Source organism: Microcaecilia unicolor, chromosome 6 (genome assembly GCF_901765095.1).
Source record: "Microcaecilia unicolor chromosome 6, aMicUni1.1, whole genome shotgun sequence".
NCBI lineage: Eukaryota > Metazoa > Chordata > Amphibia > Gymnophiona > Siphonopidae > Microcaecilia > Microcaecilia unicolor.
The window spans coordinates 309,666,081-309,682,384 of NC_044036.1; the positions used below are offsets into that span (position 1 = coordinate 309,666,081).

General features: G+C 44.9%; 1 protein-coding gene across 1 annotated transcript in view; it reads left to right on the forward strand.

Annotated features, from left to right (window-relative positions):
* Positions 1-16,304, forward strand: part of LOC115473298 — a 55,783-nt gene that overhangs the window by 11,232 nt on the left and 28,247 nt on the right. Inside the window, exon 2 of the mRNA XM_030208137.1 lies at positions 15,593-15,722. Coding sequence (XP_030063997.1) covers positions 15,635-15,722 — 88 coding nt within the window. The 5' untranslated portion in view covers positions 15,593-15,634. The remainder of the gene's footprint in view (positions 1-15,592; positions 15,723-16,304) is intronic.

A 16,304-nucleotide genomic window follows, 5' to 3' on the forward strand; every position in this document is an offset into this window, starting at 1 on the left:
TGTGTGAGTTCCTTGGTGGCAAGTTGATCAGGGTGTCCATGTATGCTGGGGCTTCGCCGTAGATGATTTTATGTACTAGGGCGCAAATATCCCACTTAGGGGTCCTTTTACAAAGGTGTACTAGCTTGCATGCCTTTGCGAAAGGACCCCTTAACTAGCTGTGCTTTGCCAGTTCCACAAACCCAGAAATGCAATGCTGAAGCCTGGACATGGTCTTGCGTTGAATTTCTAGGTATAATGTCGGCAGCCGTCCTTTCACTTCATTTGAAAAGCAGGAGTGAAGATGCCAGAGAGCTCTGAAATGGAGCGGAGGTTGATTAGATTGTTTTTCCAACCCAAAAAATGTTCTCCATCCCCTGTTCAAATTCACCCAGTGCTTTTTATGGAATAAAATGTCTTTGTTCAGCCATGAATGGGAGCCCAGAGCAAATCTGTTTCATTAATTTTTAATTCACTGGGTCTTTAAAAAATTATCCAATTTCTACAGGGATACTTTCAGCCATTTCTGATTTAGGACTTTGCATTACAGTGCATTATGGCGCTTGCAGTCCTGTTTCTTCCATTTGACATTCTGAACTGCAGGCACTGTGGAATGATATAAACACAACCAAGGAGTCCTGGGCCAGGACGTTTTCTTGTAAGAAGTTGAATCTCTTAGCAGTTCTGGATGTGTAAAGTTAATTTTGTTCAGGAAATTATGAATGGAGTATCTTGACACCCTTGAACAAAACAAGGCTGTCTCACACTTCTCCAGTGATACAAAGCCCAGTGATTACTAATTTGGAGGTCATCGTGCATTGACAACAACACCAAAAGCAAGTTACAGCTGATGTACTAAGCAAACAGCTTCACAAAAACACCTTTACATAGTAAAACCCACATTGTGTGAAGAGATAAGTTACTTTTGTATATCAACCCAAACAAAACTTGCAAGGTTAAAAAAGTGAATATTTGCATTGAATCACTTGTTTGAAATTGTAATAGTGACATGCCACAACAGGTGAACATGATGATATCACGTCATAACTTTGGCAGGCTCTTAATAGATATATATGTATTAATACTAGGGATGGGCACCCAGATCATTTTTGTGTCATTTTCTTTTCATTTTTTTCTTGCTCTGGAGTGAATGTCATTAATAGTGTGCACGTTTCATAAAGTGCACACTATCCCCTTACGAATATAAACTCGTGTGCACAATTTTACACTTGTGGGTCAATGCTTAGAACCAAACGCTGGTTCCGGAGGCGATTAGTGCCAGACTAGCCCCCGCAGCGCTCACATTAATGAGTGCAGAATGCTCAGAGGCTCTGGCACGAGAGACAAAGTGCACGCCAAAGATTAGGGCAAATAGCATACGTAGTCAAATGGATGTTAATGAGGTCATTTCCTCTTCCCTCTCAATGCTTAGAGAACAGCACACAAAACAAAGCCGTCCTTACTGCTGAAAAAAATAACGGGGCCCTTTTACTAAGCTGTGTAGGCACCAGTTCGTGCCGAACGCGCTCCGAATTGGAGTTACTGCCCGGTTACTGCGTGCCCTTGCCGTAGTTTCAATTTTGGCATGTGTCCGCAAAATATTTTTTATTTTCTGGCATGCGTAATGGACGCGCGCCAAGTGGTATTTGACATGCGTAGGTCATTACCACCCGGATTCTTTACCGCTAGGTCAATGGCAGTAAGATCTGAGACCCAAAATGGATGCCCAGCAGTTTTGATTTTGCTGCCTGTGCATTTTCGGGCAACCAAAAAAAGGCCTTTTTTACAGGTGCGCTAAAAAATGGATCGGTGCGTGCCCAAAATTCACGCCTACACTACCGCAAGCCATTTTTCAGTGCACCTTTGTGAAAGGACCCCTCTGCCAGCTCAGAGCAGGCATTAGGATGTTTGAAGAGAGGATTTCTCATGGTTATTTCCTTAAAATCTACTGGTTTTTATATAATTCTGAAGCCTCTAAAGCGCTGGTAGTGAGAGACAAATGTATGTGAGTCAAATCGAACCCAAACGTAAAAGCACACGTTGGTACCTGTTTCCTGCATTTAAATACAAGCCTTCCAAGTATAAAAAAAATTTAAACGCTTATATTTAAAGGTACAGAAAACAAACGTCAATGTGTGCTTCATTTTCTGGTTTGCTGGGTGCATGCGCACAGGAGCTGAACTTACCATGAAACACTTTTGCACATTCACCAAGCACTTCCCCCCACTTGCTTTTGCTTTCACAGCGTGCATTTAATTTGAATATCATTTCCTTTGAACATTGGCGACCTAGGTTTCTGAGATGTCCCAGTGGTATGGGTTCTGTACCGTTAGCTTACCGCAGGAGTTCTGAGCGTCGGCCCATTAGCATGCAAAGTTGTGTGCACAAGTTATAGAATTATGTGTGTAACTTAATTTAATAATTAGCTTCTAATTGGCATTGTAACATGGTGTCAGAATTATTGAGCAGTATGTCAATTAATTGTGCTGAATCAGATACAAATATATAACAATATAAAAATACAATTTTAAAAGACTCATTGAAACTGCAACAGGGAAAGTGATCTGAACCTCAAGCCCCCCTCGTTCCCCTCCCTTTTTCCTGGGAACTTCTGATAGCAGGGCTAGTCAATTACAAACACTTAACAGAGACAAAAGGTACTGGCTTCACAGAGATAAAACTTCCTTCTCCTCCCACCTGAAACAAAGCATGACTAGGTGGATGCCTGAAGGCTCATCAAGACACCTTCGAAAACGAAAGACCCAAGAGACAGAAAGTCTGGAGAACCCATTGAAGACAAAGACTTCAGAGGAAAACCATAAACAAGGCATTTGCTTGTCAAACCATTTGCTAGTTACCTCAGATATGTATATCTGCCCCCTCCCATCAGTTATCAGACATGAAGACACCAGGGCATATGCAGAAAGGAAAGACTTATAATGTGATCATGTGAACAGACTACATTAACCATAATGCCTTGCAAATTATCCAGTGCAAACCAGGAAGCAAATGCACACAGGACATGCACTCATATTTCCCTGCAAACAGACTGTATAAAAAGCCTGGAAAAGCCCAGCTCTCTAGCTTCTTGGGAATCTGCTCTTGGAAATCTGCTGCTCTGGGGACCTGCAGCCCACATGCCTGCTGTGAGGACCTGCCTCTGCCTCTGCCTCATGGCTCTTCACTGGACCACAGCATGCTCTACAACAAAGACTGTTCTGTAAGTTATAACTTCTGATTTAAAAACCTGCTACCTACTTTAAGCACAGATTCTCTGTAAGATCTCTTAAAAGAACTATATCTCGCTTGTAACCTTATTTATATGATTGCATTAATCATATTGTAACTTAATAAATCCTTTTGAAGCTAAATATATATATTCTGTTCTTTACCCATGCTCTTAGATCTAGTAATGCAGGTTAATGTAACCCAATAAATATACTTAATTCCTTTTATTAATTGCAATTGTGAATCTTGTTGCTTTAATCGGCAACTGGTGGAGAATTAGAAATTATAAATATAGCGAGTGCTCTAGCTATCCCCAAGTATGAGGCAGAGGCAGGTCCTCACAGCAGGCAGGTGGGCTGCAGGTCCCCAGAGCAGCAGATGGTTAATGTAGTCTGTTCACATGATCACATTATAAGTCTTTCCTTTCTGCATATGCCCTGGCGTCTTCATGTCTGATAACTGATGGGAGGGGGCAGATATACATATCTGAGGTAACTAGCAAATGGTTTGACAAGCAAATGCCTTGTTTATGGTTTTCCTCTGAAGTCTTTGTCTTCAATGGGCTCTCCAGACTTTCTGTCTCTTGGGTCTTTGGTTTTCAGAGATGTCTTGATGAGCCTTCAGGCATCCACCTAGTCATGCTTTGTTTCAGGTGGGAGGAGAAGGAAGTTTTATCTCTGTGAAGTCAGTACCTTTTGTCTCTGTTAAGTGTTTGTAATTGACTAGCCCTGCTATCAGAAGTTCCCAGGAAAAAGGGAGGGGAACGAGGGGCTTGAGGTTCAGATCAGTTTCCCTGTTGCAGTTTCAATGAGTCTTTTAAAATTGTATTTTTATATTGTTATATATTTGTATCTGATTCAGCACAATTAAGTGACATACTGCTCAATAATTCTGACACCATGTTACAGCATTAACAATCAATTATTGGTTATAATTGGCACTAATTACCAGTTACCTATCTGCCATTATTGGGATTCTAAAAATTTGCACACAAAATCCATAGCCCAAAGCTGCAAGGGGGTGTGGACCTATGAAGGACATGGGCGGGCCAGGGGTATACATAGCACTTGTATGCATGGCTTATAGAACACTAATAGTCATGTGTCTAACTGACACCAGTTAAGTGCAAGTCTTTACACCAGTCTTTATGCAAGCATAAGTGCTAAAGTGTGTGTTTTACTAAGACACGCTTACGTTTTTAGCGCACACTAAAATTGTAGGCGCTAAATGTTAGTGATGCCCATAGGAAAGCATTGGCATCTCTAACGTTTAGCGCACCCACAATTTTAGCACGCACCAAAAACGTGAGTACACCTTAGTAAAAGACCCCTTTAGTTAGGCAAATAGCTTAGGACTTACACTATTAATGCTATAACGTCATTTATATGTGTAATTGTTGATATAGAACTCATCCAGTGCCTAAATTTAGGCCACGTGTAGAGAATTGCCCCCTACTTGCAAAAAGTGTGCACTCTTTCCTGATACTGCATGCATTCATGAACCATCGTGTATGCATTCGCTAGCAGGAAGAATGCATAATGGGAATTGGCGCTAAGTACAATTCCATAAAGGATGTGTGCCCTTATAGAATCATGCATAGTGATGATCTTTTCCAGCATACATTTTTTAGTGCCATTTATAGAATCCAGCCCTGATTGTATCTGAATTCAAGAAAGCCTGAGACAAGCACAGACTCTAATAAAGAGGAAAGGATTATAGAGTTTAGTAGTTACTATGGATCAGGGGCATAGCCAGACTTCGGCGGGAGGGGGGTCCAGAGCCTGAGATGAGGGGGCACTTTTTAGCCCCCCCGGTGCTGCCGACCTCCTCCCCCTGCCATTTTTAACCCCCCCCCACCCACCATTTTTGACCTCCCCGCCACCACCACCTTTGACCCCCCCCAGCGCCAACCCTTTCGACCCCCTCTTCCCGCCACCGACAACCTTCCCCCACAGCCGCCGTCGGGTACCTTTGCTGGCGGGGGTTGGGTCCTCTTCTCCGGCGTGGCCGCATTGCTGATCTGCAAGGGCAGGCTTCTGTTTCTGTGAGTCTGACGTCCTGCATGTACAATGTGCAGGACGTCAGACTCATAGAAACAGAAGCCTGCCCTTGCAGACCAGCAACGCGGCCCCGCTGGAGAAGAGGACTTCGGCTGGCGGGGGTTGGGGACTCCCGCCAGCAAAGGTATTCGATGGCGGCGGGGGAGGGTTGGCGGCGGGAGGGGGGGTCAAAGGAGTTGGTGGCAGGGGAGCCAGGGCCACATCTATGGGTGTCCATGCCCCCATGGCCCCACGTAGCTACGCCCCTGCTATGGATGAGCATACTGGATAGGCTATATGGTCGTTATCTGCTGCCATGTTCTATATTTCTATGTTTTTATGTAAAAATAGAAATTAAAAAAAGGTGTGAACCTGCTTGTGTCCATTCAAGGCAGGAGATTGGTTCCCCACTATACACATAAATATTGCAAGCTTATGGGTGGTTGACATACCGATGATACAAACAGGGAGGCTTTTAGACACAGTTTAGATTGAAATAACTGCTTGATGGGAAAATGGCAAAGTCAAGGCGAACATTTCAGGTTGGAGCAAGACAAATGCCTAAACTCAGCAGAAAACTGAAATTTCAATGCCTGAGGCATGATTTAGAAGTAGGTCACAGAACAGAGTTCAACAACAACTCACCTCTTCATATTTATTCAAACTGTGCAGATATTGTTCCTTGGCTAAAGATATCTATTGCAGGACCCAGGTCAGATGAGTAATCCATTTAATTGAGTTTATTTATTTGATTACTTATTATCTGCTTAACGATATTAGTTCAAGTCATAATTAACACAGATATACAGTATGTAAAATTTCCAGATTCTGTATATGGCGCCTAGATTTGTACACGCAATTCTGGTTGTATTCTGTATTGCTAGCGCAACTTAATTATCTTAACAAGCCAATCAGCACCGATCATTGCCCATTAACAAGCAATTAACACTAATTGGCATTAATTATAATTTACGCGCAACACTGTCTAAGCATATCCTGTGAAATAATGCATGTAAATTCTAAGGCACATAGTTGAAAAGGGGACATGGCCATGGGCATTTATAAAAACTATGCGCGTTGTTATAGAATACACCCGGTCCTAATTTTGGTGTCGGCATTTACACCAAGTTTTACTTGGCATAACTGCCCATAGCTAAATTTAGTCACGTGGATGAGCACTAGGTGTATTCTATAAACCACACCTAAATTTAGACGCATTTTATAGAATACACCTAGGTGTATTTTTTTCGGTGCTGATTTTTCAGGCGCCATATATAGAATCTAGCCCTTAATGGGAAATTCTCCTATGAATTAGGTGCGCTCATTATGTACTGTGTTGATTGTGTACTGTGGCTCCCTGTCAAGGATCGAATCACCTTTAAAATCTGCTCCATAGTTCACAAAATTCTCTATGGTGAAGTCCCGGGCTACATGACTAAACTTATCATCATCCTACCACCCAGGAATGCATTAAGACTATACCGTTCGTACCTAAACCTTCATTACCCAAGCTGCAACAGTCTTAAGTATAAATCCACATACGCTTCATCCTTCTCCTTCATCAGCTCACAACTATGGAATGCTTTGCCTAAAACTATAAAAACCATCCAAAACCATCTAAATTTCAGGAAGTCTCTTAAGACCATCTTATTTGGAAAGGCCTACCCCAAGGACTCTGCCGGGGTCTCCACTGCTTGATATGCATCAATTTTACGACAATTTTGGACACATCCACCCGTCCCTCCTCTCTCCTGGTTTCCCTGTTCCTTTCGTTCCTTCCCCATCCTCTCCATTATTTCTTATGTAGGTTTTATTTTGTATTAGCTTAATTTACTGGATTGGCGTTTGCCTTTGCGGTGTGATGTAAGCCACATTGAGCCTGACGCAGTTGGGAAAATGTGGGGTATAAATGTGATAATAAATAAATAAAATAATTAGCAGGTATATATGGATAAGCAAGCCTTTTAAAGTTATGAGGATTTTCAGCAGAGGCACTTACACGTTCTCAGGGACCCTTTTACTAAGCTGCATAGGTGCCTATGTGCGCGCAGCGGGCGCCAATTCAGAACTACTGCCCAGCTACCGCGTGGCCCAGGTGATAATTTCATTTTTTATGCGCGCCCACTACACATGCCGGAAAAAATATTTTATTTTCTGGCGTGTGGCGCTAACCATGCGCTGACTATTACCGCCCGGTTAACGTATGAGACCTTACCGTTAATTGAATGGGTGGCGGTAAGGTCTCAGGCCTAAACTGGACGCATGCCAATTTTCACCCCCCCCCCCCTCAAAAAACACCTTTTTTGCAGGTGAGCTGAAAAGTGGACCTGCATGCGTCCAATACACGCATCTACACCAGCACAAACCAATTTTTGGAGCACCTTAGTAAAAGGACCCCTTAGTGACTAAAAATCCACTACTATGTTACTATGATACTCTCACATAACTTTAACCAGATTTCATATCCATTTAAAGTTACATGATGCGGACTTCCGGTGACGTCATGACCGCGAGAGGTTGAGCACATCGATCTCTCCGGCTCCTATCCTCCCTTTGAGGCCGTTAAACGGTGCAAATAGGACCCCAACTCGCAACAACTAGCGAACCGGCGACTCCTCGATCAGCTGGTCAATTTTTCTAACTCTCCGGTGGCGAAATGACGGCGAAAAACGCCCCGAAAGACAGACTCCGCGCCCGGGTAGGGGAAGAGAAAATGGCGCCGCCCGCAAGCCCGCCCGGCCCGACGGTTTCGTCCGCATGGATCGCGGAAATTACAGCGGAGATGACAGCGGTGATGGACGATCTCTTGAACCGCCGGCTGGCCCCTATTGATAATAAACTTGAACGGGTACAAACCCAACTCACAGATCTGTCTAAGGACTGTGCTGCTTTTCAATCGCGGGTCAGCGAGGTGGAAGACCGCGTCACGGTAATCGAAGGCGCGCAGAATCAGATGCAGGAAAAGCTGCGGGCGCTTGAAGATAAAGTCGAGGACCTTGAAAACAGGTCCAGAAGAAATAATATTAGGATGGTGGGACTCCCGGAGAGTATACAAGAACGGGGCCTGGAGACCTTTTTGGCCCGGTGGCTGGCTGAGGAACTACAACTCCCAGAAGCCCTGGGTCCAATTCACATTGAGAGGACCCATCGGCTGGGGCAGAAGGGCACAGGAACTGGTAAGCCCAGAGTAATCATTCTGCGATTCTTGGATTATGCGCAAAAGCAAGACATTTTTCGGCGACTCAGAGCAGGGAAATCATTGGAATACGAGGGGCTGCCGGTTCGGTGTTTTCAAGACTATTCTGCAGGTGTGGCAGCAAAAAGGCGCCAATTTTCGGCAATATGCTCCAAGTTGTTCCAGAAGGAGATACGTTTTGCACTGCAATACGCGGCAAAGCTGCGAATTACTCACAATGGAGCATCTAAAATTTATGAAACAACAAGCGCAGCCCAGGAGTTCTTAAAGCAGTTGGACGCAGCCGCACCAGAGGATCGCTGAGAGAGGAACCGAGATATCAGCTGCCGGCAGCAGACCGGAGAGAGGAGCGACTGTGAGAAGAGGAGTTGGTATATAAATATGTTTTCTACAGTGCACAGACAGGAACACTGAGGTTTAAGTGTGGTTGGAAGCACTGTGTAGAAGCTCTTTACATGTTATAGTTCCAGGTTCATGATGCGTGGTTGGGTCTTTGAGTGCCATGGATAAAATTTGTTGGGAATTTGTATTGGCTTTCGGAGGGAGGGGGGAGGGACGTAGGAAGTGATGGTCCCAGTTAGTGGGTCCGAATACAGGGAACAGGGGAGGGGTAGGGATGGGGGGAGGGGGAGTATGGGGAGAGGGTTAGAGGGACGGAGTGGGTTGGGGGGGGGGTGGGCAGTGGGAGCCATTTCAGGCCTAAGTTACCGGGGAATAATTGTAAAGGGACAGGTCTCCCAGAACATTTTGAAGACAGGATGTAGGAGTCGGTGGGGGGCTTCATTGGTGGGCAGAGGACAGAAAGAGGTACAGGATCAGGCCTACGGCCATCAACTGGATAGGAGAACATGAACTGAGGGTGGGCAGAGGCTGGGATGCCCCCCCTCAACAACATCACAGTTATTTGGTATAAGTATCATCTCACTTCAGCTAGCAATATGGTACAAATTGTAAGCTGGAATGTAGGAGGGGTAACGTCACCTATAAAATGGTCCAAGATTCTGCAGCAGCTAAATAGACAACATGCGGATATCGCTCTTTTACAGGAGACGCACCTGTCACGGGTGGAACATGCTAAACTATGCACTTGGTGGGTGGGTGACTGCATAGCGGCGCACGCGCAGGGGAAAAAGGGAGGTGTTGCAATTTTGTTCCGTAAAAGCATAGCTACAGCAATCTGTCCACTCTTAGTGGACCCCGCGGGGCGCTATGTCATTCTGGAAGCCATAGTGGGCAAACAAAAATTGTTATTATGCAACATCTATGCTCCCAACAACTATGACAAACGGTTTTTTCAGCCCGTGATAAATTTTCTCCTTAAGCAACCACATGCAGAGATCATAGTAGGTGGTGACTTCAATGCGGTCTGGGACCCATCAATGGATAAATCAATGCCTAGCACCTCTGCGACCTACTACAACAACAAAGGCTTGTTGAAGTTGAGCCAGCTGTTAGATCTGACGGATGTTTGGAGGGTGCTTCACCCGGATGTGAAAGATTATACCCACCTTTCGCGGGCTCACTCAACTCAATCCCGCATTGATTATGTTTTAGTCTCCCGGAAGATGTTTGGGGAAATTTTAACAGCGGAGATTGGACCTTATGTAGTGTCAGACCATGCATGGGTTCGAGTGGAGTGGCAGCCCCGGGGCCAGGTCAGACGGGCTAATAGGTGGCAGTTCCCCATAGAGCTTTATACAGACCCCATATTAAAGGGACGTTTACAAGCTGGCTGGGAAGGCTATGTCACACACAATCAGGCACATAGGAACGACCCAATTCTGTTCTGGGAGGCAGCTAAGGCCGTGCTACGTGGGGAAATCATTAGTCACGCTCACCACGTTCGGACATCGAGAGATCGAGAAATATTACGATTGAGTAAACAACTCTGCAGTGCGAGGAAACGGTTCGGGGAGACACATGCGGCAAGCCATAAGCAACAAGTGCTCGAATTACAAACAGCATTGAACGAACTCCTACACGGGCGCGCTCGGAAATCGCAGATTTATTACCGCTACATGCTCTATAAACATGGGAATAAAGCGGGCAAATTGATGGCCAGACTCCTTAAACCAAAAGGGGGAAATAGGAATATTCTTACCCTTCGGGGACAGAGGGGAGGCCTTACAACTTCCGATAAAGATATCTGCAACATTTTCCAGTCCTTCTATAAAGATTTATACACCCCCCCAGAAGATGTGGGCCTTGATAATCAGATGTATTTGAATAATCTCAATCTCCCTAAGTTTACACAACAAGAACGGGATTGCCTTAACCAATTAATTACGGAGGAGGAGGTGTCCCTGGTAGTTGCTCAGAGCCCATTGTTAAAGGCCCCCGGACCGGATGGTCTACGCGCAGAATTTTATAAATTGATGGGAGCGGGAATCATATCAGATTTAACCAGATTTCTAAACCGCATGATAGACTTAAAGGCAACGCCTTCCGACCTAAATAAGGCGCAAATAATAGTGCTGCTTAAACCGGGGAGAGACCCGGTAGAACCGGCATCATATCGCCCCATATCGCTGTTGAACTACGACACCAAGTTGGTGGCTAAAATCTTGGCCAATAGGTTGGCGAGGCTGCTGCCCCGCCTCATACATGACAGTCAAGTGGGCTTCGTAGGAGGCCGGACAGTAAGTAAAAATTTGAGGGCAATTCTGACATCCTTAGAACATAGCATGTGCAAGGGTATGGCGTCACTGCTAGTCAGCTTTGATGCCGAAAAAGCCTTTGACAAGGTGCATTGGGCCTTTCTTTTTGATGTATTGGAAAGCTATGGTTTCTCGGGCAGATTTGTAGAGGCGATCCAAACATTATATGCTAACCCGAGCGCCACGATGTGGGTTAATGGGGTGGAGTCATTGAGTTTTCCTATTAAGAGAGGGACCAGACAGGGCTGCCCCCTATCCCCACTCCTTTTTGTTCTGGTGTTAGATCCCCTTATTAGGGACATATTGGAGAACCCCTTGATCAAAGGAGTAAGATTGGGCGCCCAGACATTTAAAATTGCAGCCTTTGCAGATGATCTTTTGGTACACCTCACATCCCCAAAAGTGTCGCTAGAAACGTTGTTAGAGTCTTTCCAAGAGTATGGAGATTACGCGGGCTTTAAAATTAATTTAGACAAGTCCGAAGCCCTGGCATCCTCGGTAGAGTGCAGAGAGGATTGGGGGGGATGATTTCCCTTTACGGTGGGCAAACCACTCCTTTAAATACCTTGGTATTAAACTCACAATGAATACCGCAGAACTGCAGCAATTAAATGTCAAGGCCCTCTTAGATTACACCAGACAAAAACTAGACTCTTGGAGGGGCCTACCATTGTCCTTGATGGGGCGCATACACTTGATCCAGATGGTGATCTTCCCGCGCTGGCTATATGCCTTGCAGACGCTGCCCATCCGCTTGTCGAAAAAAGATTTGAAAGGTGTAAATCACTTATGGTGTCAGTTTTGTTGGGCTGGTAAGAGGGCAAGAGTACGACAGGCTTTGTTAATAGGCGGTTGGAAGCAAGGAGGCATCGGCTTCCCGGACCTATTTTTATATAACCAAGCATGTCTTTTACGACACGTGAGAGATTGGCTTCTCGAGACGCACTACTATACGCCCACATCGTTTGAGAGAGCCTATTTCGCGCCGCATGATATGATTGCTCTATTTCATCTATCGCGTGATAGAATACCTCCTCACTTCAGACGAAGCATATTACTCCACCCTCTTCGAGCAACATGGCAGTGGTGGGTTGGGCAATTGGGGGGACATCCAAGTGTCTCTGATCAAATCCCGATTGTAGGGAATGCAGCATTCGAAGCTGGAATGGGTAGTTCGATATTTGGAGGCTGGGGACGGAGAGGCCTTACGAAATTGGAGCATTTGCTGCATGAAAATGGGGACTTAATACCATATGAAGCTTTACAAGTTAAGATAGAATCTGACTGGGGGACTAGATTTGCCTACATGCAACTTAAACATTATATGCAGACATTGAATCAGGCTGCCTTGGGGGGACGTTTGGGAGAAAAGATTCGAGGGTTTTTCGAGGACCTGGCGTCCGAGAGGCACACGATTTCTGATTTATATGGAGCCCTGGTCCGGGGGGGGACCAATAATAAAATATGAAGGTATTAAACTAAAATGGGAGCAGGATCTTGGGACTTTCTTGGCGTCCTGGGACATAGCGGCTTCACTGAAGGGGATCCGACAGTTAGTTAAGGACGAAAGACTGAGAGAATGTGGCTACCGGGTGATCCTACGGGGTTACATGACCAAGAAACAGCTGGCTCATATACAGAGGTCGGAGAGTGCTAATTGCTGTAAATGTGATGGCGGCCCAGGCTCATTTTACCATGCTCTCTGGCAATGTCCAAATGTGTGGGCATTTTGGCAACGTGTCCGTGGTTTTTTGATAAAGCTGGGCAATAAAATCCAGGGAACCGACAGGCAATTTTTGCTGGATCAATCTAGAGCTTTTGCCCCTCTAAAGGCGCCGGCGGCTCATTTGTGTAGGAAGTTGTGCTTGGTGGCTCGCAAATGTATTATGCAATACTGGACTTCCAAGGAAGCTCCTGCATATTGGCATTGGAGAAACCAGGTACATCTTCTGGCCTCATGGGAAGCTCGTGACGCTAAAACATCACCCAAACGCAGAAAGCAATTCCTTCAAGTATGGGCCCCTTATCTGCAAACACTGAGTCCGAGAGGGAGAAGCTTGCTCGTTAACACCAGTTGAGGGCCCCAGAGGTTTGTTCGAGACTCCTGCTTAGCTAGGGAAGACGGGGAGGGAGGGTGATGGGTAGGGATGGGGGGGGGGATGGAGGGGGGATGGGGAACATCTGGTTTTGCACTTTGTAGTTCACTGGGTGCAGTGTTGGTATATTAGTTTGGGCGGATGGCGAGTTTTGATTGTTTTGTGATATGGTTACATAGTGAAATGTTTAAAGTTTCTGTACTACAGATTGGCGCATAAAAGAACTGGCAGATACTTATTTTTGTATGGAAACAGCTTAAGTAACTGGAAAAGTATTCGTACGCTACCCGTAAGTAGTTAACGGGTACAGGTGCACAGTGCACAAGTGATGATGGTTCGCACAGAGGAAGAGTGTATAGGCAGGGGGCTATCAGACACAAGGCCCTTTTGCCCTTTGCGATGTATTCTCTTGACTGTATTGGATATGGTGTCACAGGTCTTATTATGTAATAGCCATTTCCTTTTGTGTACAATGTTATATAAACCTCAATAAACAAATTTGAACATAAAGTTACATGATGCCACTGAAAACTGACCTCATGGTTTCTGTTCTGAGTAAAGAAATACTAATTTTGTATAACTTTGAAAAATTAAGAGGTTGGGCCTAGGATTAATGAATTAAATGTCTTTACCAGGCATTCAAATAAGCAAAAGCACTTTATTAATGTGGAAATAGTCATTGGGAAGAATGCATACTTTGTATATTGATCTCTGACAGAGCTTCTAATGTATGTCAGCAGCATAACTGAATGAAATAATTTCTTCTGAAGGTTTCAGGTATGGGTGGGGATGGAATGGATCTTAGCTGGGGAAAGGGGGAGGGAAGGGTTGGATTCAAGTAGGGACAGACGGGGATGGATGAAATTTCTGTCTCCATGCAACTCTGAACTCTGCACGAGCTAAGGGACCTTTTTACTGAAGTCCAGGAAAGTTTTGTACTCATAATGCATTAGATGTAAAAGTTAACATGAGCACTGCTTCCCTGCACAAACTAAGTATTGTTATCTTTATTTTTTTTTTAAGTTTATACATGTGTGTTTTTTTCTAAATTACCAGTTACATTTCAGATTCCTTACATGACATATCAGAGGTTTTACAAAAGAACATCCATTAGGTTTGAAAGAAATGAGCAGAAACCTGAAAATCCCTCAATGTGTTTGTACAAGAAGGTTTCAAAAGATGCAAAATGCCTCATGTGTCTGAAATGTATGCATGTCGTAACAAGAAACTGGCCAATATTCAAAGCCGAAAATAATTGCTTGGTTGCAGCTATCCAGTTATCCTCGCTGTTAGTGCCAAACTTAAAGCTGGCCATGTTGGGGGCATTCTGGGGGCGGAGTCCAGTTAGGTCCTGATATTCAGACCTAACCAGCCAGGTTTAGGGGTCTTTTTACCAAGCTGTAGGAAAAAGGGCCCTGTGCTGACGACGGGGGCCATTTTTCCTGTGCGCCAGGACCCTTTTTACCGCAGTGGGTAAAAAGACCCCAGGCACACATGGCCATGCGGTAAGAGAACTCTTACCGCATGGCCATGCGACAGGGAGCCCTTACCACCACCCATTGAGGTGGTGATAAGGGCTCCCACGCTAAGCTGGCGGTCACCGGGCAGTGCACGGCAATGCCCGATTACTGCAAGGTTATCGCCACACAAGCCATTTCTGGGGATTTTTTTTCCCACGGAAATGATGCATGCTCGGGGCTGGCGGCCGCATTGGACCAGCGGTAGTCCTGAAAGAGCAAGCGGTAAGCCTGCATTGGGCTTACCGCCGCTCAGTAAAAGGACCCCTAAGTGCATAAATAGGACCACATAAATAACTGTCCTATCTTTGGGCCCTGTTTACTAAGCCGCACTGTAGGTGCGCTAACTTTTTAGCGCACACTAAAAATTAGCACGCACTAACACTAGAGACACCCATATGGGTGTCCCTAGCATTAGCACGTGCTAAAAAGTTTGCATGCCTGCCATGCGGCTTAGTAAACAAGGCCCATGTGCTAACCGACGGTTGGTTAAGTCTGAATATTAACGTAACTGGTCATGCGCTCACCGGCTTTAGAATCAATGGAAATTCAATGTCGAAGCCCGCACAAGGCCTGACATTTAATTTCCAGTTTTAGTGCTGGTGGTGGACAAAAAACACAGTCCACTATCATCTTGAAAATCAGCCAGAAAGAGTTTAAGGTCAAGATAGTGACATATGTTTGTGGTTTAAATGGAACAACTATATCAATTGTTTAATTTTTATCATGTATAACATAAGGCAGCATGAAGTTTTCACTCTCTATTGATGTCCAGGATGCATTCTGTTTATCTATTTTAGAGCTATTTTTAAGAACACGTGTACATAAATAGTACTTTTTCATTCCTAATTCTTACACTTAGATTATTTTTATGTATTAGAGATTTCAAATCATCCTTTACGTCAATGACCTGAAGTGCCCTATGGATCTCCTGCAGCGTACAGCTCTGTGTACCCTTCTTCTTCAACTTGTCCGTTCTGATCATCATTGCCAAAACTGGTTACGCAAAAGTGAGTGTAATCTTATCATTTCAACCTATCCTCGTTGAAGTTATCCCATTATTTCTTGTAATACAAAAGCCGTCCTGTCATGAGTTGCACCAAGTCAAACAAGTTCCACCATGACAGTTGGGACAGAGATCTCTCATCCCTGCTACCCACAAGTAACAAGCCATGAACAATTCATGGGGCCACCACAGGTGTGACAATTTCAATGACACAACCTAAACAGAGTGAGGCCACCAGCACCACTCCTGGCCATCTTAATACGATGGAGGGTTAAGTACCTTTGCCCATGGCCAAAAGGAGCCACCAGGGGATTTGAACCTGTCCATCTGACCCTTTGCCTACTCTAGAAGGCAAGAAGTAGGGAGGGTTGGCTCTTCTCAAACAACGGAGGAGACGTATTGATGGCTAAAAAGTCTTTATTAGAAAGTATCAAAATCGACTTGACACAGCAGCCGTTTTTCGGCGCCTAAGCGCCTGCCTCAGGAGTCTTATGATGTATGGCTGATTATGAAAAGAGGTAGTCTTATCAAATCTCTATACACAAAAGATATCAATCTAACCCCGAGGAGCAAACGTCCACGTCCC